Below are 27962 nucleotides of genomic sequence, written 5' to 3'. Positions count from 1 at the left end.
AATTCGAAACTTGTGACAGTTAAATGTATTCTGCCAATCTGGCCTCTGACTCAGTATTACTTATTTAGCAAAAAAAAAAAAAAAAAAATGCTTTCAATTGAATATACTCTATGCGTTTTGAGTTTTTTCTAAATATCTGTAAAAAGATGTCTCTATTTTATAAAGAAGTCAACTAAAATTAAAAAATGAAATTGTGAAATCAATTTAACCGTTTGGGAGGGGCTCGAGCTCCCTGGATTTCCCCTAAAATCCGCTGCTGTCTGACATGATACCATCTGATTTCCTATCATTCCGAACAATATGTGACAAACAAAAAAAACTTGAAAATTTAACCGATATCCAAAATGCCATCTCCAGATATTTTGCCCAAAAAAAATTGCGCGATTAATTTCTATTCATCTGGGATTGAAAATGTATGCACTACACAGCAGAAAGTTGTTGATAACGGTGGTAATTACATTTTTGATTAAAAATAAAAACGTTAAAAAAAATATTTGTTTGAACAAAAGGATAATAAAATCTGGTATCCCTAAAATTAAAATGGATAAACAATAATCCAAAGTGTCGGGAAAAATTTGTAATATTTTTATGAGAATAACTGTTTTTTGTTTCCAATTGGGCTGTGTAAGAAACCATTCGGCCTTTACCAGACTTAATGCGCTCCCCGACAAGGCATGAGTCCTTCACGTGACACCATCAAGGCGCTGATGCATGACACAAGAAGTGTTTGACGCCCAGTTTCCACCAGAGGGAGGCAAATAGGCTCTTTTTGATACGAAACTGCACTAGGAGTTTAATTTTGCCGTGGGAATTCAAAGCCAAACGAATACCCAAGGCATCTTTTATATGCCTCATAATCGCACGAAATGAGCGCTGATGATTTTCTGCATTTCGAAAATCCACCGACTGGTCACCTCAGTGTAGACCTCAGGTCAGAACCGGGTTCCAGGTGTAGAAGGCCAGCGCTTTATCATCACGCCACCAGCCGGTAAACATTTTTCAGAGAAAAATTTCTCTTAAATAAGGCGTCCATTCAGAAGTTTTCATCAGTACTTTTTTTTTTTAAATTAATATTATCTTGTAATAGTTCCTTTCTCCAAAATTAGGCTGGAGCAAATGTCTGGTTAAGCAAATGGAATACTGACGCATTACAGAATACAACAAACACTACAGCAACAACTTGGAGACTTTCAATATATGCAGCTCTTTTATGCGGGCAAGGTACTTTTGAAATATTGTTTCACAATCACATTTTCTTGTAATCCACTAATGAATTTCGACTACTTTTTCTGTCGTGTCCGTATATTCATGTGTTCCTACGAACGTATAGGCAGCCCAAGTATCCATTTATACATTAACACGAGGCTTCTTGTGATATCTAGATTAACGTATGCATGTGTGTTGGTACGCATATATCAAGAATAGTTCAGAAACGGTAGGATGTAGAAAGTTGAAGTTTTGCATGTAGGGTCTGCATGGGATTTTCGCCGTTCCCTTTTATTTTCTTGGAATCGGGTGTTCCACAAAGGCTCTTTATTTGTTTTTGTGGAAGAAATATATTTATTTTAATCCAAACTGAAATAACTTCATAAATTGTCTACCACATTAGCAATACATCGTTCAGTTTTGTTGTGAATTGCTCGCCACCAACTTCGAGATAAGTAGCGAATAGAACCGTTTAGAGACAAAATGAATTGTCAAATCCGCTGTGGGTTTGGCTATATTGATGATATTAATCGAGATTCTCATTATAACCTACGTTAACACTTTCAAAATTTGTTACACGAATCTTTATATGCACTAGTTCGTTACAAGCTGGGGGGGGAGTAACTATCTTAATAATTTTTCTACTCACTCTAAGTCATTATTATAAATGAAATTTTGTTCCTTTTACACGTCTCACTTAGATTTATTTTTGTTATTTCAGAATCTCAGACGCCAACAAAAAAAATCAACATTTTTACATTTGAAAGTGTAATTTTCTTATTCATCAAATCATTATAGGCACTGCTCAATCACATTTATAATTGGGAGGAACTGGACACCACTGCATTTTTGCTGATATAAAATGAGAGAAAATATTTCTAGTTCATCCAAGAGAAGTAGCATTTTTAGACTCTTACCACTACATCAACTACAAATATTTTTTCACATACTAGTGTATTTGTGCCTAAATACAGAATTGTCCCATTCCTCCCGACTCTCCCCTAGTAAGACGTTAAAGACCAAGAGCTGGCTACACAAAAAAGCGATCATAAGATACATAATAAAAAGTTATGCATAGGGAGAAAGTACATACATAGGCAAGCATTTATCGCCTGGTCTGCCAGGGCGGGTAAGGGACCGGGCGGGGGGGGCGTTTGGTCAACGAATTCAAATTTTCTGCAGAAAAAACTGCATTTTTTGTTTAAGGTAACCACTTCAAATCTTTAAAATATCTTCAGATTATTTTTAGATTTCTGCAGAAGTAAATCAGCAGATTTTTTGAAGAAAACTCGGCACATTTGCTTACTTCTGATTAAAACTAGGCTTTTTCGCACTAAACAAAATGTGATGCTGATACGATTACATTAGTTATGTTGATGTATTTACATACATGTATTTTAATTACAATTATGTCATGAGATAAATGTATTTACACGTATGTGGGCTTGTTTTCTTCCTGTACAGCAGTATAACAGACAACACGTACTACAACATAATAACACATAACAATTGCATAACACGTATGTGTTTCGTGTGAAAAAGCCTAGTTTTAATCAGAAGAAGGCAAATGTTCCGAGTTTTCTTTAAAAAATTTGCAGATTTACATCTGTAGAAATCTCAAAGAATTCTGAAAATATTTTAAAGATTTGAGGTGTTACTTTTAAAAAAAATGCAGTTTTTATGCTGAAACCTGCAGTTTTTGTGCAGAAAATTTGCCTTCTTTGATCACCCGCCACCCCGCCCGGTCCCTTACCCGCCCTGGCCAGACCAGGCGATAAATGCTTGTCTATGTATGTACTTTCACTGCAAGCAATTTTTTTTAATGTACCTTATGATCGCTTTTTTTTTTTCTTTTGTGTAGCCTTGGTCTATTTAGTAGAAGTTTCCCCTGTTGCTGTTGAGTTGACCAGGTTGAGTCAATGAGAAATTATTTCACTTTACAGAGTAATTATTCTCATAGCCTCTTGCCAAAACTTTCTGTATCTTTTTGATAGCAGCTTTAAAGAGTACACACCTTCAAATTCTGCAAGTTCTTAGGTAAATTGCATGAGGCAACGACATTAATTGATCCTTAATTGTGGAGTTTTGGGAATTGATTACTTACAACCAAATCAACACCACTATAGCGTGACCTAGCAATTTTAATGACAGTCAACGAAACTGCCATTTCGTTCTCACTTGCTACTCTTTTCTAGCCTCCTAAATCGTCCTTACTCAAAAGAAAAAGGAAACTTAAAGAGAAACGACAAGGATTCAAAAGAGATTAAAAAAACAATCTGCAGTTGTTTTCAGCAGCATTAGCCTTGAAGAATAAAAAGAAAGAGTTTTGACATTCTTCTTGATCTTTATTTGATTAATTATCACAAGTTTGAAAAGCAATTAAAAATATGCTCTTCATTGCTTTAAGTGGGAGTAGTTTTGTTAAATGATGCCATTCAAAAGTCAGACGGATTCAACAGTTTTTTAATAACTTTCAGCAATTTCGTATACTGTCGCCATCATAGCTCTACTTTTTGGCTCAACAGTAGCAGCAAAGTTGTACCACAAAGAAATGCTGAACAGTGTTTTAAGATGCCCGATGTCATTTTTTGACACCACTCCATTAGGACGCATAATGAACAGGTACGCAAAATTTCTGTTAACTTCTCCTCTCGGTTATTCTGTAATACAGTCAAATCTCATTTGTTTATTTTCTAAATCCTAAAAGATAAAGCAATGATATAGTGGCTTAGAAAAGTTTGAATTTGCCAACTTTGAAGCCATTTTCAATGAAAATTAAAACTGTAAATTAAGAATTTTTTCTTTTTTTATTAGAGTTTAGTTTAAAAAACTAAGGAATGCATTAAAAGAAGGTTAGAAAAATCAGTGGAATTAATCTTTTAACATGAAGTCTCAGGTTTACTGTACATCAAGAAAGAGGTGGTGGTTTCGTTTCCGTCAGTCAAACCCGGGGATCGAGCTCAGGTCGTCTTGATGAAAGACAGCGGTCCAAACCACTAGGCCACATGGGTTTTCGCAAATAAGACTTTGCGTCACTATCCTCAGTAAGAACTTTTGTCTCAGGAGTTCTATTAAAACTGAGATCGTTAATTAATAATATAAATGAAAACAAAAGTAGCATTAAATGAGAAATTTCCTAATTCATCTTAATTTTTCTGCAAATATGCTATAAAGTTGAAGGGAAAAAAATCCGAAAAACACCCCCCTAAGCAGAAATTCTATTATATTCTTGATATTTTTGACCTGTAATGCGTGATTTAATGCTATGAAAATGTTGAAAAAATTAGGATATCGCAATCCATAATTAAATGCAGTAAAGTAACGGACATTATCTATAAATAAAATTAAAATCTTGCAAAATCCTTCTATTTCAAGATAAATATTTCTTGTAACAGATTTTCTGCTGATATGGACATAGCAGATATGCAACTTATTTATGTTCTCGAAGGCTGGTTTGATTGTTTGTTCTTCGTTACTTCTGGCTTCGTTGTCATTGGAATATATACTCCAATATTTTTGACTACTCTCTTACCCCTTGGTGTATTGTATTATATATTACAGGTAAGTGAAAACAACGCTTAATTAACTGAATTTTTTGTAGTTTTATAAACATTAGCTATGTAATGCGTAACCCAACGATGTACGGACAATCTCGAGTACTGCGAAAGTCCCTGGTGGAGGAAAGGAATTTAGTCAAGTGTCACAAGTCCAGCATTATCTCCTAAAGAATGCAATTAAAAAATAAACCTATTAAAATGCGGTCATACAGCAGTTCGCGTCCGCACTAAAATTTGGTTTTACATAACATTCAGTGAGAAGCAAAGGGATAAAAGTGGACTTTTTAAAATTTCAAATAAAACACGTGTTTAAATTTTAGATCCTAGGTAGGCTTTCATTGCTTTTTTATAACTCATGCTGCATTGAATACGAATTTTAAATTACTCATTTCGAAACATTTTCCCCTTAGAATACATTTACTTCGTCAAAGAAGTTTATGCTAGTTACACAGGAGTTGAAATGCATCTTTTACTTTCTTGAATTTAAAATTTGCATATAAAACGTACTAATGAAATGTGTATATAATGTGACATATGTCTACAAATATCGTGTATCTTATATAAAATATATAAAGCATAAATCTCTTTGGTTGTAGGAAACCTTGAGTATATCATCCACTTTATTACACAATGAAAATCTTTATCCCAGCAGACAACTTGTTTACTTTGCATGTGTTATTGATTGTTTTATTTACATAATACTAATAACAAACATAATTTTACAGAAATTACACTTAAGTGCATCAAGGCAAATCAAGAGACTAGAATCAACAACAAGATCTCCCTTATATAGCTATTTCTTGGAATCGATTCAAGGAGTTTCCTCTATCAAAGCATACCAGGCTGAAAAAGAATTCATTGAAAATTTCGATGAGATTTTAGATAAACATATAACTTGCTACTTTAACACACTTTCTTGTAATTCGTAAGTTATATGTTTTCATGATTTGAATAAAAATTCTTTTTTTTTTTTTTTTTTTTTTTTTTTTTGTTTAAATATAAAGCTTATAATTTAAGATTATTTTTGATATAAACCACTTATTGTGTAGTTGAATGTGTAATATTTCACTTGGATCACAATTGATTTCAACTGCTTTCAGCTGTAAAGTGCCCCCTAAGGACATTAAAAAATGTGAAATTCATGTCACAATATTTTGATTTGCTTGGTCTTGGTGACAGTTGTCTTTACAATTGTCGAGTAAAATAGTTTAAACTACTCCATTTCTTTTATTCGATGTATTTCTCTAATTTCGGTAATTCAGTGTGTTCCATGTCAAATATGCATTATGCCTTTTACCTCGAAATACGTTTACTTTTACCATGTCCTGACTTTATACAAATAATGCAAAATAAAGAATCATTTGACGCAGTATAGCCCTCAAGGGCTCTTGCGCCATTAAAACTAAATAAACCAACCAATCAAATATGTATTAAAACACATCGCTCGTATGGAAAAAGAGTGCCACAATACGAAATGTTTATTTATTTATTTATTTTTTCGCTTAAAGGACTTCAAATGACGTTCTCTTCTTTGTAAATTAGACAGTTTTTTTGTTCTAATATTAACCACTGGAGAGCATAGCACATTTACCTTTCTTATAGCAAATTTCTTGAGGAGTTAAACTTCAAACGCTTCTCCTGTAAAATTTCATTCCTTTGTATTGTGGCACTCTTCGTCCAAATGAGCGACATATAGAGACATGGAATGTTGAACCTGTAGGTCCGGCTATTAATTTCCAGGACTGACGTAACTGCAAGAGAACGAAAAGCCGGAAGATGTCGCTAATGATTGCATACTGAAGAGCGTTTTCTTGTGCATGCACAGTACAATCGGCTCGGCACCATTCTGAAGTAAGTAGTTCTCGTGGAAAGGGTGCATTAAAACGTAGCTCTTCAATTTCTGTTGTCACCATAATGCGAACTTTTTCAATTGCTTCCAACGTGCGTACGGACTCGACCGACCTGTATGTGGATCATCATAGGAGCTTTTGCGCCCGTCCCGAAAGTGTTCAAACCATTCAAAAGTTCAAGTAAACTTGTTTCAACATTTCATATGTTTCTGCAGCTGTCTTGCCCAATTTGAAGCAAAATTTAATGTTAATTCTTTGCTCCATTTTCCCTTCGACGATAGGAATTTGAGAGCTACCTTTTAATGCGTTTTTCCACAAGAACCACTTACTTTAGAGTGACGCCGATTGCACCGCACATGCGCAAAGAAAACGCTCTTCAATATGCAATCATTAACGCCATCTTCCGGCTTTTCGTTCTCCTACAGTTACGTCAGTCCTGGAAACGCCGGACCTTATTTATTTGGGTGCTGTAAATTTTGCACAGAAATATAATTTTAACTCTTTTAAGCATTAAAAAAAAAGGGGATGAAAATTTTAGATTATTTCTTCCATGACTTTTTATGCAGCTTTTTATTTACCTCAGCAGCATTTTTTTTTTTTTTTTTGTAAAGAGTACTCAAACCTGTTTTTGCGCAATCTTTTTTTGTGCGAGGTTTTTTTTTTTTTTTTTTTCGTGCGGTCTATGAAAATTTTACACAAATTGGGACTAGATTAACTAACCTATCTTCAAAAACGAGTGCTTAATAGTATAATTTTGAGCGATTTTTTTATGCGGTTTTTTTTATGCGGTCCCTATCTACAGCACAAAACCAGTTGAGTGTACTGTATCTAGGAACACAGCAGGCAGTGAATTAGTAAAATTTTCAGTACCAGAACGCTAGTGAGAAATGGTAATTCCTAACAGAGGCCCAACCAGGAAGTTGTTTAGGGGGTAAATCCCCAGCATTAGCTTTTAAGCCATATTGTCAGTTCTAGTATTGTAATATATTAAAATGCAAAGTCTGTTACGTCCCTCTCCCCCAACCCGAAAGAAAAGTTTCTGTTCAAACTACTGAGTCGGATCTGGAGTTTAAAAATGGCAACATATTTTACAAAATTGATTAACTGAAAGAGTTGAGGCGGGTGACCGTAAAAGGTGTTTTTCGAATGACCCCATCACTGTACCTAGCGTAAAAGAAAGAACTACAAATATTGTGAGGACAGTTTTGGCTTTTTAGCTCGTGAAATGATGCAGACAACTTTTTTTTACAAGCAGTTGCAATATTATAGGAGATTCGTTGGATCTTTTTCGTATAACGATATAATTGCTCAGTCGAGGATTAAGAATTTGAAAACGGAGTTACATGGGTTTTGTAGCCAAAATCACCTGAACTTAAGTTGTTCATCATTATGCCAACCTCTACAGCTACATGGCATATGGTAAAGGATCATGAATGGCTGTGGCAAAGGCCTTTAATTTTGCTTTGTAAATGGCTGCATATTGTTTTTTACTTAACTTTTTAAAGTTGCACTTCTTATAAAAAAAAAAGTACGTTTAATATTAATTTTCCAGTACGTCAAGAATGAGGCCTAAATGTTTTCTAGAAAAAGCAATTTTCTTTTCCTTGTGTAAGGAATGTGTAAATCAAAGTCTTATTTCATATTGTACGTATAGGTTAAGTTCTACTTGTTTGAAGATTTTAAAATTTTATTTTGAAATCCCACTTGTTAATGAAAACTACACGTGAATTTAAAAGAAAAAAAAGCTAATTAATGGATTGCTAAGTATTTATATCAACATGAAGTTTAATTGGAAAATATTGACTCTCAAATAATTTGTATCTTTTAGCTTGAATAGAGCATATAAGTTATAATATAAAACTAGATAACCGACAAAATATTACGTTTTTTTTTGCATGTTAAATTTGTTTTCTAATTTCTGTTAACATGAGCATGAAAAAAAATAGAGCTTTTCCGTTTCGAGAAAAATATCAAATTCATATCATACAGTATCCTCTTACTGTCATAGTAGGGGAGGTAAGGCAAAATGTATTTGCAGATCCACCTACCTGGCATTATTTTAACTATGTTCTTAGACATGCAGTTGATTTCAATCAATATATAGTTCACTCTAAAGATCAAGAAAAATGTTAATACAAGTCATTTTAAACTTTTGTACTGATAGCGTATCATATTATGCTACATCAAAAAGTTTTTGCTTGAATAAAATAAGAAACGTTTTGTTATAACCATTACAAGTGTTGATAGAGGCTTACTGATGCTCAGTGTAGTATTTACTCATTTAATATCAGGTTTGCTTTGATTTGAAATGTATAATACAATTTCTCAAGTGCATTCTGGGCAAAGTGAAAAAAGATAAAATGGAGTAATTTATTTCATTTATTCATTCATCTATGCATTCATTAGTTTATTCATTAATTAATTCATTTAAGCATTCATTCATTCATCTATGCATTCATTAGTTTATTCATTAATTAATTCATTTAAACATTCATTCATTCATTTATGCATTCTCCTATTTTTTGCTCATTTATCTAATCATTCATTAATTCCATTATGCTATCTTTAATTATTTCTTACATGTATTAACTCAATCATTCATTCATTCATTTATATATGTATGCAGTGGAACTCCAAGAAAAATATTTTAAACAACCAAATAGAAAATATTTCATCATCATAAAAATAGTTTCGTTGTCTCTTTTGGCCAGGTATGAGCAAATTGATAATTCTCAAATTTTGTTACTAGGTAAATTTACGTAGTAACAAAAAAGAAGTAGTAGTAAAAAAAACCTTTCAATAGAAGTTCCATTATAAAATACATTGTTCTCTATGTACTGTAATTTTCAAAATAAATTTCTCATATGTTCATTTTGAACGAAAATTATTTATCTACCTTGTGTTAATTTTAGTTATCTACTTACTAAACATGGTCCCTTATTCCCTTACTTATCAAAAGCTTTAGGAGGAGGATTTAAAACAAAGAAAATTCTTCCACAAATCTGTCATTTTACATGGCAGAAACAAGAGCATTCACTCACCTGTTGGAATGTGTTTCAATTTTACGAAAATACATCACAATCGTTTTCTTTTTCAGGTGGCTTCATTTCTGCCTAGATATACTGGGATGTACAATGGTTCTAGTGGCAACATCTCTTGCAGTATACCATCGCAGCTACTTGGGAGCCGCTGTTGTGGCGTTGATGATAACTTACGCGCTGCATGTAAGAAACTTCTCCAATGCAATATTTTTTTCCATTAAAAATATTCCACAGTGTACTCTACTTTTTCGGAATAAGTATTTATTTTCAAACTCATATTTGAAAGCAAATTCTAAACATCTTTATCTTCGGATTCACTGAGTGAAGACTTTAAGAAATGAAGAGTGAAAGTCTATTTATTTTTAATACAAAATGTGCTGAAATTCTTTTGCCAATCATACCGTGGTGGCCAGATCTATAAGAACAACAAAAAATTGTACAGGAAAAAAAGTGAAATTAAAGCGATCACCTTCTCTTTCTCAAAATCTAGTTTCCAACCAACTGTAACCAAGATTTGGTGAGTTTTTCTTTGTCCTTTTTCGTTTGACCACCACTGTATGTGTCTAAAAGCTTCTGGTATAAAGCAAAATGAACAGCTTGAATACAACTGTCTTACTGTCTTTTTAGATGAAAAACGCAACAGCATGGATAGTGCGAATGAATACAGACCTAGAAAACAAATCTGTTTCAATAGAGAGAATTGACGAGTACACGCATTTGGAATCAGAGGTAATATAAATTCCATGTTTTTTCCATGATTTGATTTTATTTTGTTTGTTCAAAAGCCGCCCGGAAAATAAGTAACAATTTGGAATTTTTTTTTTTACACAAAAAAAAAGGCAGCCATGGGCCAACAGAAGTGAAATCTATAAAATATATTTTTTATGTTTGTGTACGCGCGCGCCCGCGCGCGGTGTGTGTTTAATTTTCATTTAAAACTAATTGTAGTTTCAAAAATTAAGATTTTATAACTTGAGGCATGTCAAGTAACTCGGGGTTCATTTCAAAAAAAAATCAGATTTAACTTTTTGAAATGTGATTTAAATTTTAAAAAAATCCAGTTTTATTTATTTTTTCAAATTTGTATACATCATTCATATTCAATTTAATGATTTTTTACGCCCTGACCATCATCATTATTATTATAATATTCCAAAGCTGATACTGTAGGTTTATGGCAACTAAAATAGGAAATTAAAAACTTTGATTTGAATCTATTTAAATATCTTTTAAAGTGCATCAACTGCAGTTTTATACACCGTTGTGCTAAGAATGTAATCATTGGACATCGTTAAATTCTCTATTTAAAAATTGAATTAATGGTAGATTTTTATCATCTGCAAAATTGATGTTGAAATCACCACTCAAAATCATTGGCAAATCATCAAAGCTCTTGCTGATTTTATCTTGAAGTAATGCAAAAGCGTCTTTAGAATAAATAAGTAAATTTTCATACGGAAATTCTCATATTGCGCTTGCAGACTCATCCGGTGAAATATAAACCGCAACCATTTAAATTAGCTGTCCATTTTCAGAGTGACAACGGCAAACACAATGTCTAACCGATATCAGAAACATTGTTTTTTCTCTTCTCAAAAAATACCCAGGACACCTAAGGAAGTTTTGACTTCAAAATATTATATAAGAGTGGGGACTGACCTCACGATCGGCAGCTTGTTCGGTTCTTGAGACTGACGCGTTGCCGATTGCGCCACTGAGCCTTGGGTTCTTAACGAAAAAAACGCACGTAAAGGAGCAGAGAGAAGCCGCGCATGCGCTGTATTCCAAATGTCGGTGAGGTGACGATCTTTCGGTGTCGCGAAGTGGATGGTTTTCCCCCACCTCAAAAATGCTCAATGCACCTAAAGAAGTTTTTACTTCAAAAAAAAGGGGGTAATAACAGTAATAGTTAAGATGAAAGAGCATCTCATAAACTTTTTTTCTACATAGTTGCCACTTGGGATAGATATTTGTCGAAATGAAAAACTGACTTCCTTACACTCTTTTTTTCTTCAAAAATTGCCACCAGTGAAGAACGTCACAAATGAGAACATTAATTTTTTGCATCGTCAACGCTGTCAGTGCAATTGCTTCTAAAATCACGCTTCAAAGTCAACATGAAGTGACAATCAGAAGTAGAGATTCTGCTGACCAAAACTTAATTCGGAAATTGAGTTGGGAACAGTTGGATCACCCACCATACAGCCCAATCTCGCATCTCCTGATTTCCCTTGTTCTTGAGTTTGGATAAGTAATTTTAGAGGCTATTTGAATTTACATTAAAAATGAAACAAAAAAATGTGCTCCCAACAGTGGCTGTCTTAACTGGTGACATCTTTTTGTGAAGAGGGTTAGAAAGGAAAAGTTGGTTTCGCGCTACGACAAACGTCTGTTTTAAATATGGTGACAAATTTGTAGAAAAATTAAACATGAAATGCTCTTTCACGTAAAACTAAATTTTGTTTCAAAATAAGTGTTTTAATTTGCATTTTTCAAATAGGTGCTTATTTTCTGGTAAGCCCGCGTTAGTAGTATTTGCCATCATTGCCGATTTGCTGGTTCATCTTTTAAAATATTCAATTAACCTATGGTTGCCTATTTTCTTCATTTTATCTACATTCGGCATCATATGACTAAAAGTATTGTTTCAAAAATTCACATTTTTAAGGATTTCTCAAGAAATAAGAGACCAACTGCTTTGTAACTTTTGTCTCATAAAAAGTATGCTCTAGCTGTCATTTTCCAATAAAAGTTATATTACCAATGCATTTAGGGGATCAACAAAAAATTGAGGTCAACAAAACTGATTTTCGGTCATCGTTCACCGTAAATAGCTGAGCATAAGCTCTAAATTTCAGAAATTGGTTTAATTACTATGTACAATTATTTTACGTACTTTCGAGAAAGTATCACTGATATTCATGAACTCATAAGCTATTCACATTCCTTTCAAAACTAAGAAATTTATTTGAAGGTTTTTGACTCATGAAACGCAAAGTTTTCCGTCAAAACTTACCGAACTTTCGGAAAACTTGACAGCATACAAGAAAACTAAAATTTGAATTTAAAATGTCGAAAATGTGATGAAACATGATTGTTTAAAATAATTTTTCTTAGCACCATGCGCGAAACATAGAAATTTATAGTTTTCAGGCTCATCTAGACCCGAACTAGATTCCCCAACTCATAATAAAATCCCAGTTCAATATCTTAAAAACTCAGAATGTTATCTGCGATCTAATGAGCCGAATTTCAATAATTCTTGGACAGGCGACGAATTGTGAGGGGCCGTTCACTAGTTTGTAACATTTGCTTGCAATCCTTCAGAGTGATTCATGACAAAAACAGATTACATTTGAGTCCCGACTTACGCGAGGGATGCGTTCCAAGACCCTTCGCGTAAGTTGAAATTTCGCGTTGTGGAAAAGGGTATGTGTAAAAACTTTTATAAACATACCTATACGATTAAAGACACTTGTAAATACCACCTCAAACTGTTAAAAACAATTTCTTAACTATACATTACTGTTTCTTAAATACAAAATTGAATTTTTATTTATCGTATTTAAAAAAAGTTTTATTTAACATAAAAAACTGCTACGATGCACAAAATCAATGATCAATGGGAAAGGAAGACGTAAAATAAACCACTACGGTACGTACATTATGTAGTAAGAAAAACAAATGCACTATAGTTGTTGAACTTTCTCTTTATCTTTCTATCTTCACAAACTTGAAACGAAACAGCGCTCTTAGGTGTCATTATATTTCATTAACTTTCCCATATAGAATGAAAAAAATAAATGGAAAATGAGGAGTATAAAGTTATTTCTATAAGCGATGTTCAGACTATAGTACGGTGTGGGAACTTCCGCTCTCAGTGATGCCAAAGGGATGAAGGTCACGAAAAAACCGCGATTCCATGCGGAAAATTTTCGCGTTGTGGGTGAAAAATTCGCGTTAGGAATAAAATTCTTTACCGGGGAAAAAATCGCGTTATAGCCATTTCGCGTAATTCGGATCACGTTGTAGCGGGAGTCGACTGTATTTGTTTCGACTCATTAGATCGTTGATAAATTTCTGATATTTAAGATATTCAACTGGAAGTTTATCATGAGTCGAGGAATCTAGTTAAGTTTTAAGTTATCAAAGTTATAAATTGCTTGCATGCGCAGTGAAAAATCGCTTGAAATGTCCATATTTTATCAAATTTTCAACATTTAATTTAAATTTTTAGTATTTTACTTCTCTTATATGCAGTCAAGTTTTCTAAAAGTTTGGTAAGCTTTGATGGAAGTCGTTGCGTGTTATGACCCCAAAAACCTTCCAACAACATTGGTAGTTTTGAAAGATATTCTTATATTTTCGTGAATATCAGTTATACTCACTCGAAAGTATTTAAAAAATTGTGCATAATAAGGAAATTTCTGAAATTTACAGCTTATTCTCAGCTATTTACGATGAATGATAATCACAAAATGAAAGCAAAATGAACATTTAGTACTGGAAAAATCCCAAATCTTCTTCTTCTTCCTGAAAATTCTCAGGAGAAAATAGTGTTGAGGGCTGCGTATACAGAGCGCTTTGCCTCCCTTTCGTATCATATATTGAATTAAAAACAGTTGGGATGAGGCTAATCTTTTTATAGCCGTCTTTAATATAATGAAACTTGCTAAGAATTAAATTCTTTTTACAATGATAGATGAACCAATTGAATTAACACGAGTACATTGTGTGAATAACTGAAGTAAACTGACTAAAAAAGAAGAACAAAGAGAGGACGGGATCAGAAGAAGGCGAGGATAGCCCTTCCGTATCTTGGATCCTTATGTAAATCCAGACTAAAAATGTCATTTAAACTTAAGTTATTAGCCGTTATAGTATTTATAATGAAGTTCCTTTGTTCAATGTTTCTGCTTTAATTCCAAATTACGTGCTCGGAATTTTCAATTTTTCGGCAGATCTCGAAGATGGGGGTGTTTGATTTCCTTAGTTTAAAAAGTTTTTCTTTAGTTAAGAAGGAATCGGTTAGGATTCTATTTGATTTTGTTTCTTCGCTTCTATTTTTAACCCACTTATAATTTCCATTGATATAATCAGCTTTTCAGCAAGGCAACAATCCCTCACCTCCACTGCCCAAGAAACCTCTCTTCTACAATAGCTAGGCTACGTACTGGACATTTCAAGGGCATGAAGATTCTACCAAATAATATTAAATCCTATCCCATCTGCAAGCACTGTCCCTATTCACAACTAACCCCGGACCATGTCTTTAATTGCCAGACCATTATTCGCTCCCTCCTCCAACTTGGAGCACCACCACATGAAATCCTTTACAGTCATCGGGCTCCAGAATTAGCGAATCTTGTTTTTAAGACTTTTGGAGCCATTTAAACCTTTCGCACTCTGCACTTCTTTGGACACGACGACAACAACAACAACAATTTTCATTGATGGAGTTTACAATGTTTTTGTATTTGGAAAAATATTTTGATCCCTCCCATGTGATTTGCAACTCCTTATTCCTCTCTTTTTTTTATATGATTTCGAGTGTCATTCCATTAACAGATATGAGACATAGGTGTTTGGGAGCATGACTCTACTTCTTTGGCTAGATGGTTAACCTATGAATATTTATTAATATACGAAGCAAAACATTAAAATTACAAACAACTCGATGGGTAAAGTATTATTATTTTTTATCTTTCGGAAACAACAAATAGCCAGTCACATTTTTACTACATTCGAAAAGCTACGCTTAAAAAACAAACTTAGTTCAACAGATTTTGCATTTAACCGTGCGGTTAATTGATAAACACGTGCTGCCATCTGAGCCACAACAGTTCAAACAGCCTGCAATAACAAAAATTGTATAAATTTTCAAAAAAAAAAAACACTTCTCCTCAATATCTTATCTTAGATATTATTTCTGTGGATTATTTTTCTGTCGGTATGCGAGATCTTTCTTCTTTCTTGAAGAAATTCCCCCCTCATATTAAAGCTTACCGGACCGGTTAATGACGAAAAATAGACATACGGTCTAAAAATCAATTTTTTGGAAACGCCCCTTGCTGCTGCAAAACCTTAATCGAAGAGTTTCTTTCTTTCTTTTTTTTTCTTTTAAGTTTTGACTCCGTTCAAATAATTAAGCATATTATATCTATACTGATAATCAAAAGCAGTATAGTTTGAACGCGCTAATCTCGGGAACTACTGGTTTGAATTGAAATATTCTTTTTCTGTTGAATAGTTCATTCATTGAGGAAGGCTATTGGCTATATAACATTACGCTATGACTAATAGGAGTGGAGCAGCAATAAAAAATGTTATGAAAACGAAAAAATTTACGTTAGTATAATATAAAATGTTTGGAATGAAGAATACGAGTAGCCATGGTGGCTTGACCTGGAAGTGTGGGCTTTGCGATCCAGTGGGGGTAGGTTCGAGTCAGCCATGAGACAAATCTCGAGAGTACTTTTCAGAGAAAATCCTAAACGATGCTAAAAATGGTTCTTAAAAAATATTATATACGTATCATAGTATTATTTTTCTTAATAATTAACTAATAATATGAAGCTAAAGAGTTTGTTTGTTTGAACGCGCTAATCCCGGGAACTACTGGTTCGAATTGAAAAATTCTTTTTGTGTTGAATAGTCCGTTTGTTGAGAAAGGTTATAGGCTATTTTTTTAATGATAACTTCTTATGGGAGGGTAAACCGATTTGTGACATAACGCGCGTTACGGCGCAACTATCGTCTGGCATTCCTTTCGCTCGCGCATACAACAGAAGCGTGCATGGTCGGAAATATTTTGTTTCTTCACTCTTTGGGTCAGCGTTAAGCGTTAAGTGATAGTAGAAAAAGTAATGAAACTAACAGAAGATGGGGAGAGGGGCATGATCGTCCCAACATAACGCAATCTCCTAACGAAAGGTGAGTTTAATAATGCAATATAGTACCAATAACATTGTAAACAAAATATATTCAAAACAGCATTTAATCTTTAAATTGATTTTCAAAACAAAAACATTTTTGCGATTAACTATACTAAAAATATCTCGCTTTATTTACGGTTTTGAACGGTGATAAGGTGTACATATTTTAAACGAACTTCCTCCCCGCAGACTCCGCAACGCGGAGTTGGGGGACAGCCGAGGAAACAAAAAATAATAAATAAACATTTAATTTGTGCCTCACAGAATAAAATCTAAACTGACTTTAACTTTAAAACAGTCACTTGTTAAAAAGTTAGTTATTTGAGGGGGGTCTAATAAAGTGTGCGGTTAGGGTCCCTGGTGATTTTTGCAGGGGGGGGGGGGCAGAATGATACTAAAATTATTCCATCTTTTGAACGTATTGTGCAAATAAAGCGTCAAAATATAAGAGCAGGAGACGTAGCAGTTTATCAGAATGATCTTGATTGCATAAATATTGTCACTCCAAATATAGGATTACATGATAATAATGCTACAAGCTTTAATACGGCTGCACTAAACGATACTGGTGAAATGTGTATAGTGGAATATTTCAATGAAGCAAAGAAACAAATTATTATTGCCAACATGTATATATATATATATATATATATATATATATATCTGAACAAAAGTATTTCAAGTATTATTCAATTTATTCATAAACAGTTTTTAAATTATACACAAGAAGATTCTGCTTTAGTTACTAAAGATTATTATACAATTACTTTAATTTCAACCGGAGATTTTAATGTTAATTTTGCTTCTGATCGAGCTAAAAATTTACTATCGTTTCTACAATCCAAATTACAATTACAAATGATTAATAAGTCAGAAGAAGCCACTACAAGTCACGAAACTGTACTTGATGCGGTCTTTGCAAGATTTTTAGCTAACATACAATGCATAAATTTCATTGCTTATTATAGCTACCATAAGCCAATGGTTACTTTCATAGGATTAAATAATGATAATAATTTGAAAGTTATCACTTCTGCCGAGCGTCCCGTGACGCACATTTTTTTATTACATTTTTAACTTTGATATTTTTGAGCCATCTACTAATACCTTGAATAATTTAAAACACCTCTTTGGCTTTGAAATGATCCTTGTTATGTTCAATTACAAAAATAATGAACGAAAATTTCCACTAACACTCACTTATTTTCTTTTTTCTGTTAAGATTTTATTCTGAAAAACTGAAAGCATTCATGACTCATTGAAATTATAGTTTTACTTTCATATCATAAAAAGTTTGCATGACTTACAGTTATTGTTTTTTAGGCAGACTGGAGTATTCCCGAAAATGAACCTCCTAGCAACTGGCCTAACAAAGGCGAAATCATTTTTGACAATTATAGCACAAAGTACCGCAAAGACTTAAATTTAGTTTTAAGGGACATAGACTTTCGTGTCAACTCCAATGAAAAGGTAAGAGAGGTTCTTTCTTCATTTAATGAATTTTTCATTTTTATAACTTATAAAATGAGAGGAAAAATTTATCAAAGTGAGAAGCGCGGGAAAAAAAAATGTGCAAATGAGGTTCTACTTGCATAGGTCAGAATAAACGTAACTTCAAGCACCGTCTGAAACAGCTCTAAAGATTTGTAAAGTATAAGGACAAACCCTTTCTTCGATTTCTCAGCATTGTTAGACTTCAGGTCATTGCTTGTATTTTTCTTCTGCCAGATTTATTAACAGATGCTCTTCGGTCTATGACCTGGATCTTTAGGAATCTTATCACACTTGGAAAATTTCTCATTCTCTTGTAAACGTACTTGAATCGAATATTTCAGAAAGGGGGGCCTCCGTGGCTTCATGGTAGAAGCTTCGCTTCATATGCCGGAGGTTGCGGGTTCGATTCCCGCAGGTGCCCTAGGTGTTATTTTCCTCTCGATGTGCTGTAAATCTTTCTTGTGTTGTCTTATCTGTTAATAAAGAAGTTTAACCTTTCGAGGCAATTGCAGCAATCATTCCGTAGTTGTTGATTATGGACACAACAACAACAACATTTCAGAAAGGGCATAAGTCCCACTAATGAAACTTTTCAGGATTAAATAAAATGTGTTTATTTCATTCATATATGAACTAAATTCTACAAGAGTTTTTATGACTAATCTAGCCACAAGTAGGATCATTACCTTACTTAAATTACGTTTCATTTCGTCACTGAAATTAATTTAAATTTTTTTAAAATTTTTGACTTATGGCATTTCTGCAATTAATAATCTGAAAGACTAGTTTAGAGTGATGAAAATGTAAAACAAGTGCAACAGATTTGTTTCAAACTGTTTTATGATAATTAAAACAATAAAACAAAGTGACAGAAATAATTAGTGAAGTCCGTATGCATCATAAATTCATTATCTGAAGAAAATAGTCTTGTTTTTTCCTCTTTCTCTCGTCTTGTTTTTGTGAAATAATAAAATCTGGTGTAAAAAATAAATATAACTAACAAACTGAGAAAAAAACTAAAGTTTCACATGTGTATGTATAAAACCATTCATATTCTTTAAATACATCCTCAATGGAAATCTTCTTTCATCCTTCTCTTGTATTGTGTTCTGTACCAAGTTCAAAGTACATATTAATATGATTATGTTCACAATTGTACTGAATAATCATCTTGACATCTGTTACTTCTTCCTACATTACGAAAATTTTCCCTTTCATTTCTTAATATTGACAAAGGTAGTTCAGCAGACAAGCGTTACTTTGCAGTATGCTCTTGAAAACCGTCTATAACATAACTAGCCTGAAACCGTTTCATTGGTGTTCTATCAAATATTTAAACATCGTGAATGTTGAGAATTGAAAACATTTGTCAACTAGTAGAACCTTTTTTTTTTTAAATCTCAATTTGGGAGATAAATCCTCTAAAAAAATGAAGGGCACCCGTTTTATCAGTTACAAATTTCATTGTTTTCAACATATTTGACGGTGAATCTTGATGTGATTTCAGAATTTCACAAATCTGTTTAACATTCATTTTATTGTCCCAAAATCCCGATCGCAAGGATTAAACGAATGTCCTCTCAGAGGAAAGTCATCAGCAATCTTGTTTAATTTCATCAGTGTTATTTCTAGAAAAAGTTTCCTGCAGTGTTGTTCTTATTTTGATTAGCGTATACCTCACTGAAAGTGTAGTTTCTTAGGATTCCTACACTGGTAAAACTACAGGTTGCATTTGGCATTTTTCAAGGGTGAAAAGCTTGTTCTCCAGCGGCACTCTTTACGGCGCCGAAATTGCACTCTTAACACGGGCGAAAAACCGGCACCCTTCACCCAGCGTGCACCGCGGTGAAAAACGGAACCCTATGGCAGAACATTGGCACCCTCTGTTTCCTGTTGCTGAGCCCCCCCCCCCCCCCCCCTCGGTTTTGTGTGCATTTCCGTAAACAATTGTATACATTATAATTTATTATTTTGAGTTATAAAAACTACGTCTTGGTACATTTTCCACATTGAATAGTTCTGAAAATGATTAAAACTTGTACTTTATGGCATTTGATCACATTTCAACTTTCGAACATAGTTTAGAAGTGTTCATGACTTAAATTTGTCTGCCGTGCAGTAATTTTCGTACATCCACTTGGATTGCTCAGTAATTTTAATATGTTATTGACATTTACTGCAGCACGATCGTACCGAAAATGAAGAGCGTAGGTATATTCAATTATATTGCAATCATGGAGAAATAAAATCGTTTCATCACGTTCGAAATTTTAATCAAGAGCACCATATTAGTACGTACGTATATATGTTTCGACATTTGAATATCTGTATTGAATATAAAAGAGCACAAGTCTTTCGATAAATTAAAAGCCAAAACAAATTCTAACGAGTTATTCATTCTTACTATTACTAGAGTGACGAAAAAAGCTCAGTCATTTGCTTTAAGCAATAACGCCGTGGAAAGCTAGTTAACTTACACACGAGATAATAAATAAAAAAAATCAATACGGATAAGAAATTTCTTTTTCTCAATCCGCTTTCCTTTTTTTTTTTTTCGTGCTTTTATGTTTTTGTTATTTGCATCATCGCAATTAGAGTTTCCGTTCACTTGCTAAGTGCATCACATTGCTAACAATAAATCTCTTAGTTAAAAATCCACAAGATTGTTGACAATACAAGCAAGTAAAACCACATAGTCAAAATTAATAGTTGAAATAACTTTTTAAATATCATCTAATTTAAGCGTTTTGATTATTAAATGTTACTTATCCGGTGCTGGTAGCTATTTTTAGGTAAAATTTATGCATGATAGAAATAGCAAATGTACATAACGGCTAACTGAAGAATCAACGTACCTTTGAAACGCTTTTAAATATGTTCGAAAGCCTTAAAAGCTACACTATGATCAAATGCCTGTACTTACGCGAAACTTTGAAGAGTAAATCGCAGAAACTTATGAGTTTTAATCCAATTTCGTACTTCATTCAATGGGAAAGTGCATGTGCGTAGTTATTCTTGCGTCCGCCATTGATTGTGGTTGAATGATGTCAAAGCGGAGAGCGCATGCGCCAGCGTTTCACCCATGCATTTAGGAGGTCCGCTTTCCCATTTATTAGCGTCATTCACCTTGATCACATTTCCTAGCCTCTATTGCACCCTGAGGTCCCGTGTTTTCACCCCAGGGAGCCAAATAGTTAGTCAAAGGCACCCGTAGTTTTGACAGTGTAGGGTGTCGTTAATAAGATCCCTGAGAAACTAGCGAATTTCATTCCAATACTTTTCTGCCTTATCTCTACCCAGGTCATAATTTCGAATCCTGCTCCCTGACACCCCCCCCCCCCCGTACTGATGAACCTACCATTACCGTTATAACACTAGATTAAAGGAGTTATTTGTTTTTACTTCATTTCGCCAACAAAAAACTAATTTTTCTATGATCTTGCCTTATACTCACATTGCGTCTTACTATTCCTTCCTTCGCGTTTAGTGCAGAAAGAGCATGAAAAGTACTTTTGCCTTATGCCCTTTCTGCACTAAACAAAAACTGGCTCCTAAATAAAGTGCTTTGTTGTGCAATGATTGACTTCTCTTCTTCACTAGTCGATTTCTCTTCATACAAGTACAATAAAACCACAGCTAACTCAATTTCGTAAAAAATGGGACCTATGTGCTCTTTCTGAAGTATTCGATTCACTTTTTCCTGGACTCAATTTTATCCTGATGCTTGAAAGCAAATACTGTTTATAATTGTGACCTCTTTTTCCATTCCTTGGCCTTTTGATTGATCGCCTTTGTCTCTTGTCCTCAAATCTCGTAAGTTGACTTTTAATATCCTTGAGCATTAACTATGTCCCTTGGTTTATGATTGGTTGTGTTTCGTCTAGTACCATGTGTTTTCATTATTTGACTTTTAACTCAATTGGAGTCGGACTCAATTGGTATAAATAGCAGTTAGGTCTATTTTTTGTGATTTTTTTTTTTTTTTTTTTTGAAATTTTTACAAAAACAAAAAGTGAAAAAATCACATTTCCACTATTTTAACCAAGTTGCATTTACATATCAATTCAAATATTACAAAAAGGAAGCTCCCTTTTTTTTTTTTTTTTTTTGAAAAAACAAAAATATTTTTGAGCTCCCAACGTTAAAACAGTTTTTAATCTGTTGTTGGTTTGAGATGGCAGCTCGCTTTGTATATTTCTCCAACAATCACAGAGAGGTAGGTGCTCCTGTTGCTAGTCGCAGTTGATTGAACTTAGCAGAATGAGTACTGTAAAAATGTTCTGTGTTTTTCAGTTTCATATGAATGCAGAGGCTTGAAAACGTGAAGTTCATTGTTTTTCTACAGGTAACCGAAATAAACTGTCCTATTGGCTAGGATTAGCGCGACCTGTTTTCGGGATTTCAATATGTTGCGCTGAGTTGGAATCCTGTCATTTAGTATCGAGAAATATGTTAAAGGAATTATATTTCCATAAAAAAAAGCCGACTCTTCTTACCGATAAATACAGGGTACATTTATATTTAAATTGATTACACAGTAACTGCATACATGTCCTCTCCCCTCCCCCCCCAGATTGGAATATAAAAATATATAAATGGAAAACGATTTTGCAGTTCGCTATTGTAAAACATTACTATTATTATAAATTATTATCCAACTTTAATAAGGGATTTTTTTTCAGGTTGGAATAGTAGGACGGACAGGCGCTGGAAAATCATCAGTTACTTTGGCATTATTCAGAATTATTGAACCTGTATATGGAGCTATCTTTATTGACCGGACAGATGTTTCTAAAATTGGATTGCACGCTTTAAGATCCAATATAAGCATCATCCCTCAAGTATGGAAAATTTGATTACAGCTTAAGCTACAAATTTCATTATGGGATTATATATTTATTACTTGTTGAAAGTTTGAGTATTCTGTTGTCTTTTACAAAAAACGGTGATTGCGGAACGCTTTTACCTTTCAACTACAATTTTAATTTTTTATGCTAAATGTGCGTGTTTTTTTTTCCCCTTTGAAACACAATCAAATGAGAATCGCCTTTCATTGTGAACTTATTTTAAAATCCACATTTTTATTTTTTATTTATTTATTTTTTTTTTTTTTTTTTTTTTGAGTACATTCACAAGATTCGACATCAGTTCTTTTATGCACTTGTGGTTGTATCTTATTCGAAGTTCCAACGCATTTTTTTCATACTGTAACGGTTCCTCAAAACAGTCGCTAATTTCGTGATGGTGTTTTTAGTGGCCCTATTGTATGAAGGATTACAAAGAAGTTGTATTTTTTCCCATAATTCAAGAAAACTACAAGCAAATGATTATTAAACGTTCAAAACTCTTGTTTTGCAACGAAACAGATTCTTTGAATGTTACGTTCGTCACGATGGAATAACCCGTGTAGGGATGTGAATAGCCCACACAACTACATGTGTGACTTTTGTCCTACTTAAAATGTTGTATCCAAACTCTAAGTGCAATTACCTTTCCATAAGTATCATTACTGCTTAATCAATGGTGTAGTTTGATGAAATAATCGATTTTTAAAAAAAATGCTAATCGATTCTTTAAAAAATGCTTGTATGCAAATCAATTGAATAAAAGCTTCTTTATGATCATTCCACGAAAAAGTCATCCGCTTGTCCCGCCCGTGACGGTTCATATGTTTCATTAAAAAGTAACAATTTTAAACAGTAATGCCGAAATATTTGGCTTAATATATCACACACAAGTTTGTAATTTGTTAAGCAGAAAAAAATTGTTCATAAATATTTTAAAGTATTATTTTAAAGAAAAAAATATGAGGCGTCACGTGCCAGAGAAAGTGACCGTTTTTCGTGGAATGGCCCTTAATGCTTTGTAGTTATGCTTGGCTAACAATATATATATATATATATATATATTTGTAACTTTGACTAGCAATTCATGTTTTTCTTTAACCCGGATTTCCCTACTTCTCCCTAAATAAAAACTGAATCATTATGTGTAATTTTTAAAGAACATAAGTATATAAAAATAAATTTTCGAGTTTTGAATTTGTTTCTTTAGGACCCTGTTTTGTTCACTGGCTCTCTAAGATTCAATTTAGATCCAAATAATGATTACGATGATGAAGAAATATGGCGTAGTCTGGACAGCTCTAATTTGAAAGATTTTGTATCTAGTTTAAACAAAGGTTTGGAACATGAAGTAGAAGAAGGTGGACTCAATTTAAGGTAAAAAAAAATCTGACTTTTTTTAGCACAAATCACTGTAATTAAATTGAAATACTAACTGTTTGTCACATCCATCGTTACATTGAAAATGCATTAATTTTTATGAGCAATTATTTAACATTTATGTGCAATATTTCGGAATAAAAGTCTAAAAATGGAATATCTTAAACAACAAAATGTAGTTACATAAATGTTAAAAGATTTTCGAATGAACTGTGTTCACTGTTCTTTCCCCGAATTATGTTTATCACATTGCTCACCGTCGACAAAAGCGGCACAGCTGAAAAATAGTTTAAAAAGAGAAGTAATTGATGATTTAAAATTAATTTTAATGCTCCTTATAGCCACAAAGCTAGTTTTCATAACTAGTGTCTGATGGCGTAAAGACGATATCATCATTAAGGTTTAATAATTTAAAAGAAAATAATTTCATTTTCAACTTTACAACACTAATTTATATTACAGAAACCAACCAGTAAACATACCACCATAAAACATCTGTGTATATCGCAGGAATTGAGCATAAAACATCTATATTGCAGGAAATAAGCATAAATCAGATACAGTAGAGAACCAATTATCCGGGAAGTTCGGGACCATCGCTACTCCGGATATCTGAATTCCCCGGTTTTCTGGATCGCTAAAAAGAGCTATTGGCCGATTGTTTGTAAAACTTAAATTACTATAATAAATAGTTATGCATATTAAAATAAGAAGAAAACTTCATAAATGCTTATAAATATTGAAATATTAAAAACTAATAGTGAGAGAATAATTTAAACACCAAAAAACTCAAGTTATTCGTAATACCTGAAACCCTCACATTCTGTTTGGAAAAGAAAAAAAAATCACCACTTTTCAATGTTTTAAAACGAAAGAAGATGTAAGGAAGGGCAAAAAATAAGTTTTTGAACCTAAATGTGCGATTTTTCTACTAAATTTGCTTTCATGATCGCGTTTTTTTTTTAATTATTATTATTATTATTATTTTTGTAAAGGTTTTGTGTTTGCGATTACGGTAGTTATTCATAACTAATACTTTTGCATTTTGCTAATACCAACAGAAATTTTATTTATGAGTTCTTGCAGCCTTATTAGTATTGCGTTTAATGGATTTCTAGATTTCACGATCAGATAACTCTCCGGAAAATTCGCGAATCTGGTTTTCGGTGTTTCATACACTTTTGCGACGTCACTTACGCCAAACGCCTTTAATTAGAGGCCATTCAATAAAATACTCAATATTCAATAAAATACTCAATAAAATGCCATAATAAAATGCGACAATATCCATTTCCTTAGCTTTCAGTTAGAACAAAACACTAAAAGTTCATATTTACGAATGTACTTTTTAATTCAAGAAAATATTTGGGAAGTTTTGCCCCGCATAAAGGACAACCATTTGAAGTTATTGTTTGCAAGCAGTTTCCCGAGTTTTCCGTGAGTAATACGGTGTTTATTAAGAAATCGTGCATATTCTTTTTGGTATTTCAGAAAAAATGCTTATTTTTTCAAAAATTACCAAAATGGCGGGAAAATCGGGAAAAAGTTGCCGGTATTCTGGTTCCGGATAAAAAGTTCTGCACTGTAAATCTAATATTGCGTATAACTTTGAACTTATCCTATGCTTTTTTTTAATGTGTCACTTTCGCCGGTATGCGATATAAGATTGACCTCATGCTCACGTATTAAATGTTTAGGAGTCTTCACAGCTTGATCAAACTTTTCAACTCTAAGTTGTGCAGCAATTTGTAGGTCATCCTAATTACGTTTCCCAGTGATTGCGTAGCCCCAGTCTTGATTCAACAACTGCATGAAATTCCTCAAAACTTGTAATTACACTAGACAACAAAGAAATTGCTTCTTAAGGAAAATGACCCAATTCTGAATGAATGTAACGAGCTGAACTAGAATATCAAATTCGAAAAAGGCAGAATGGCTCTCGTTGCAAAGAGATGTACATTTTGGGTTAGAAAAGTGCGCTATTGAAGACATTAATACACGTTTAAGAAAGATTGTTTCACATTGCATCACCTCTTAACCATTATTTCTGATCGGTATCCACAGACGAGATCAGGAAATTGGTTGCGCAATATCAAGCAAGAGTAAAATAAACGAGACACTTGTCACTTTGTGCATAATGTCATGTTGCGTTTTACGAAGCTTTCTAGACTAAGTATGGAAGAAGTTTAAGGGGGCCAAAAATTAAACAGTTCTTCAGAGACACCAAGATTAAGAAACTTCTTTTAAGTTTAAAAAACAAAATAGCTTTAAAAAATGTTTTGTCAAGTGTCAACAAACTTCCTGAAAAGTGCCAATTGACTAACCACAAGGATCTGGTACTGGATTATGGACTTTTTTCTTATTTTCGGTAGAAATACAGTCTTAAAAATCCACTTCATGGGCTCTCACTTGAATTTCTTCCTTAAAAACTGTGGGCAGTTATGTCTGTGATGAGCATGATAAATTTTTTTGTAAGGACTAAATAATTGTTTGCCTAAATAATGGAATCAGGGGAATTGGTCAAAGGCAATACTGGCTAACTGCTGTTCGACGCTCATCAGAGATGCTATCAACAACCGTTATAAGATACAGACCAAAATAAGTTAGAAAAATAGAACAGATTCAGAGACTCCAAATATGAATCAGTTTTTGTTGAAAGGGTGTAAGTCAACTTACGAACAGTGTTGACTGCCAACACTGTTCGCCAATTGTGTACGCCAATTTAACGAAAAGTGACCCATATGTGCAACAAACATACTTTTCTAAACATCGTATGCATTACAAGACAAACGTCAGCAATACAACTGTTTCTTTGCTTTTATCGTGCTCAACATGTTGAATCATGTTAGAATTGACTATTTTCATCTAAGAGCGTTTGCATAATTTGGTGCCTAGTGATATCCGCAAGCAATCATTAGAAGACTTGGTTTGGTTTATGTGCACGAAATCTCGTTTAACTCAAACTGAAAGTTAGTAATTGCTCTGGAAAAAGCAGAATACTAAATATTGATTTAATATATGATAATTGCATTCTCACTAAAAGATGTGCTTATTTTCAGCGCTGGACAAAGACAGCTATTTTGCCTTGCCAGAGCACTTTTAAAGAAAACTAAAATTCTGGTTTTAGATGAAGCAACCGCAGCTGTAGATATGGACACAGACCAAAGAATTCAAAACACTATTCGAACAGCTTTAGCAAATCATACAGTACTTACGATTGCTCACCGATTGAACACAGTAATAGACTATGACAAGTGAGATTTTAAAATGCTTTATTTGAATTAATCATTTGCATATTTTTTACTAACTGTTGCTAACTTAATGTCATGACTGTAATTATATGAGTATACATTTTTCTAATTGTGCGGGCTGGCTGCCAGTGGTGAAAATTCAAAATTTCAATTTTGTAAGAGATTAAACTAGAAATTTGAAGTAAACTCGAGTAGAGAATAAGATTTAACGCATCTTGAAATTTTGATTTTAACCCTTGTAGATAGGGTATACATCTTGAGAATTGGACGTCTTCCTTCAAACGTTGCATTATGTCTATACATTAAAGCTTCCAATCCCGCACCGAATTCAGTCCCACGAGATTTCTGGATTGTAACGAGCCAATCCCGTGGGATCCCGGGATTATTCTTCTAAAAATTAAATT

General features: G+C 33.3%; 1 protein-coding gene across 1 annotated transcript in view; it reads left to right on the top strand.

Moving 5' to 3' along the window:
• The window catches only part of LOC129218467 (multidrug resistance-associated protein 1-like), a 44968-nt gene extending 17403 nt beyond the window's left edge, over positions 1–27565 (top strand). Inside the window, exons 9-18 of the mRNA XM_054852746.1 lie at positions 1107–1221; positions 3684–3828; positions 4602–4767; positions 5489–5688; positions 9711–9837; positions 10282–10383; positions 17913–18059; positions 22766–22924; positions 24138–24304; positions 27367–27565. Coding sequence (XP_054708721.1) covers positions 1107–1221; positions 3684–3828; positions 4602–4767; positions 5489–5688; positions 9711–9837; positions 10282–10383; positions 17913–18059; positions 22766–22924; positions 24138–24304; positions 27367–27565 — 1527 coding nt within the window. The remainder of the gene's footprint in view (positions 1–1106; positions 1222–3683; positions 3829–4601; positions 4768–5488; positions 5689–9710; positions 9838–10281; positions 10384–17912; positions 18060–22765; positions 22925–24137; positions 24305–27366) is intronic.
• The last annotated feature ends 397 nt before the right edge of the window (positions 27566–27962 follow it).

This window comes from Uloborus diversus, chromosome 3, assembly GCF_026930045.1.
Source record: "Uloborus diversus isolate 005 chromosome 3, Udiv.v.3.1, whole genome shotgun sequence".
In the NCBI taxonomy this organism is placed as follows: Eukaryota; Metazoa; Arthropoda; class Arachnida; order Araneae; family Uloboridae; genus Uloborus; species Uloborus diversus.
Note: the sequence above shows the minus strand (reverse complement) of the source record. Positions and strands in the feature narration are given on the sequence as shown.